Source organism: Alligator mississippiensis, chromosome 7 (assembly GCF_030867095.1).
Source record: "Alligator mississippiensis isolate rAllMis1 chromosome 7, rAllMis1, whole genome shotgun sequence".
Lineage (NCBI taxonomy): Eukaryota > Metazoa > Chordata > Crocodylia > Alligatoridae > Alligator > Alligator mississippiensis.
Genome location: NC_081830.1, coordinates 5,731,663 through 5,734,794, shown reverse-complemented (window position 1 = coordinate 5,734,794; position 3,132 = coordinate 5,731,663). Strand labels below are relative to the sequence as shown.

The 3,132-nt window shown below is 52.7% G+C and overlaps 1 gene segment (V, D, J or C); it reads right to left on the bottom strand.

Annotated features, from left to right (window-relative positions):
• Positions 1-328: 328 nt before the first annotated feature.
• Positions 329-1,160, bottom strand: LOC132251334 (Ig heavy chain V region C3-like). The segment is given in 2 exon segments: positions 329-975; positions 1,066-1,160. Coding segments are annotated over 2 exon segments (465 nt in total).
• Between the last annotated feature and the right edge of the window lie 1,972 nt (positions 1,161-3,132).

Here is a 3,132-nt window from a genome sequence, read left to right as displayed (position 1 = left end):
GCCACTGGAATTTCCCAGAATTTCCAATTCTCCTTTTATACCATGATTTGAATATTGTGTTAAACTCCATCTGTATCTTGCATATCTCAAACTGTCCTGTTCCACAGCCTTGTTCCATGTTCTGACCCAGAAGTTTTTGTTCCAGCTTTATCCTGGTTTTGGACTATGCTGCCTTGTACCATAATTTCTGCCTCCTATTTCCTGGCAGGAGTGCACATCTGGCCAACGTGACAAGTTTTTTTGGTGAGGATTTCATGCATGGTTCAGGTTTGCTAGTGAGGCATACTCTGGCCAGTGCTTCAACAAAACCTTTGTGTGAACAGCATACGTTAATCAGTGCTGCAGCAAGGATACACCTGGCTGGTTCTTGTGATCTAATAGACTTGATGTGTCTGACCGAGCACACTGAGCATGGCATTGGAAGCTGCTTCCTCTAACTCGTACACAGGCAGGTGGGTCCGGCAGGGCTGGTTTGTGTGCAGGCTCCCATAGGTTTTCCTTCACTCTGTATTTTTAGCACAGTTATACTGGGCTGTGTCTCCAGGCTGAACCCTGGTCAGGTGCAGGTGCATTTGACTGCTGGATGTGTCTCTGCTGATGCTGAGGTGGCTTTGGAGAGTACTGTTAGAGACGGTGCCTCCACCACCTCAGATAGCTCAGTCCCACCCCAGCGCTTCCCCTGATACAGGGCTGTGTCCTCAGGTTTGAGGCTGCTCATCTGCAGGTACACCATGTTCTGGGAGTTGTCTCTGGAGATGGTGAATTGCCCCTTAACAGCCGGGGAGTACCTCTGGCTGGATCCAGCACCATTAATATCAGCCACCAAGTCCAGCCCCTTCCCAGGAGCCTGGCGGACCCAGGCCATGTAGCTGCTACTGAAGGTGAACCCAGAGGCTTTGCAGGAGAGGCGCAGAGAGTCTCCAGGTTTCCTCACATCTCCTCCAGACTCTACCAGCTGCCCCTGGGACCAGGCACCTGAAAAGCAAGGTAGGATCCAAGAGTAACTAATATCGGGGCAGCATCAGTACAACGCTCCCCTCCCCTACCTGTGGGAAGATGACATACCTTGCAGAGCTGCGGCCAGGACAAGCAGGTGGAACCCAAGTCCCATCTTCCCTGGTGCTGAGGGAAGCTCTTGTGTGTTGGTGGTCACTGCTGGACCTGAGGGCTATGGGTTGTGTGTGCAAGTGTTGCCTGGACAACAGGACAGAGTGATTTATAGCTGACAGCCTGTCTGTGATTTGCATGTCCCCTGCCTTATACCGCCCTGCTGATTTCCCAGGGAGGGGGATCAGTTGTGCCGGGCACAGACAGTGGCTGGACCCTCCCATCCCATGTGTCTGGGTACCTCCCACAGCAGGCTCTGGGGCCTTATTTCCTTGCCTTTTGCTGAAGGGCCCTGTCTCCACTAAGCCACAGCATTGTGGAGCCCCTGAGCTGGGATTTGTATGTGCTTTCCCTTTTGGGGATAAGAACCGAGAGTATTTTAGTCCTGCCAGCACTGGTCAGAGTCTGTGTGACGGAGACTCACCCCCCTGAGGCAGGGCAGGGAGCTCAGCAGGAGATGGGGATTGCTCAGGCTGCCAAAGGGTTTCAGGCACCCACCATCCCTCAGGTGCTTGGAAACCCTTCCTGTGTGTGATCCTGAACACACAGATCCTGCCTCCCAGCACGTGGATGTGTACTTGTCTGCTGTCTGGGATAGAAGAAGGGCTGGGGCAAACTTTTCCATGGCAGGTGGTCTCAGGGAGTCTGGTGGGGAACTGTACCTGCTATAAAGCAGGCTGCAGGGGCTGAAACACACAGACCTGTGGCTTTCTTCATCTCCTTTCTCCCCTCCGGTCCCAATCCTGTTGGGGCTGAGTGGGGCCTGTTTCCCAGGGGGATGCAGGCAGCACGTTCATGACAAGACCTGGTCTCTCCTGCTGCACTGGAGAAACACAGCGAGCTCCCTCTGGTCATCACCTTCGGGCTGGCATGTCCCTGCCCAGCTCAGGGGTGAACCCACATTGTTCCTCTGCTCCAGATGCTCAATGGTAACAGCGACTCCTGCTTCCTGCTGGCTGGCTGTTATTTTTGGTTATCGTTGTCATCGTTGCTGTTGTCCTCATTGGGTGTTCTTGATGTGTTGTCAGTGTTGAAGTCTCAGGAAGTGCAGTGTTGACAAGCCACAGCCAAGAGATGCCAGCACCAGTCTTGTCTTAGAGAAGGACCACTGACTCAGTTTGGTGGCAAAGATCTGACCAGGTTTATTGTGTGGAAGCACAGCCCTAACATGTTTTGCCCTAACAAATACATCAGACCTGGAGCTAAGGCATTCGTACATGTGACGGTAGTCAGCACAGCACCATGCAGGCTCCTCCAGGCCACTGCACAGTTCTCCTCATTTCCAATTCTCCTTTGATACCATGATTTGAATACTCTGTTAAACTCCATCTGTATCTTGAATGTCTCAAAATGTCCTGTACCAGAGCCTTGTTCCATGTTCTGACCCAGGATTTCCTGTTTCAGCTTTATCCTGGTTTTTGACTATGCTGCCTTGTACCATCATTTCTGCGTGCCATCCCCTGGTAGGAGTGCACATCTGGCCCACATGCCAAGTATTGTTCGTGAGGATTGCATGCATTGTTCAGGTTTGCTAGTGAGACATACTGTGGCCAGTGCTTCAACAAAGTGTTTGTGTGAACAGCAGTGCCTTGATGGCAGGAGGATTGTACTGTATAGTCTTGAACAGAGAGTGCCTTGCAGTAGAGGAGGTGAAGTTGCTGGCCAGCCCCAGCTTGGGTCTTCCCTGCAGCTCTTGGTTCGGCTCTCCCATGGCTGCCCAGCCCTGTCACTTCTAGGCGCACTGCAAACAGGGACACCACTGAGATCCTAGAGCCGGGGCTTTACTCCATCTTGAAGGCCAAGTCAGTGCAGAACAGGCTCTGCTGGTTGGTCACTGCTGCTTGGCTCTTGAGACCCCGGGGTTCCTGGGCCTGTGTTTCTCGGTATTACCCGAGTGGTACTCCAAGATGTACCTCCTCTCCAATTGAAGGGATCAGAGCAGGTGCATGAGTGCTGTGGGAGTTATAGGGACCCTCCTTCCCTATCGAGCGGAGCCAGATCACCAATGGGGACTTAAAATCAGGG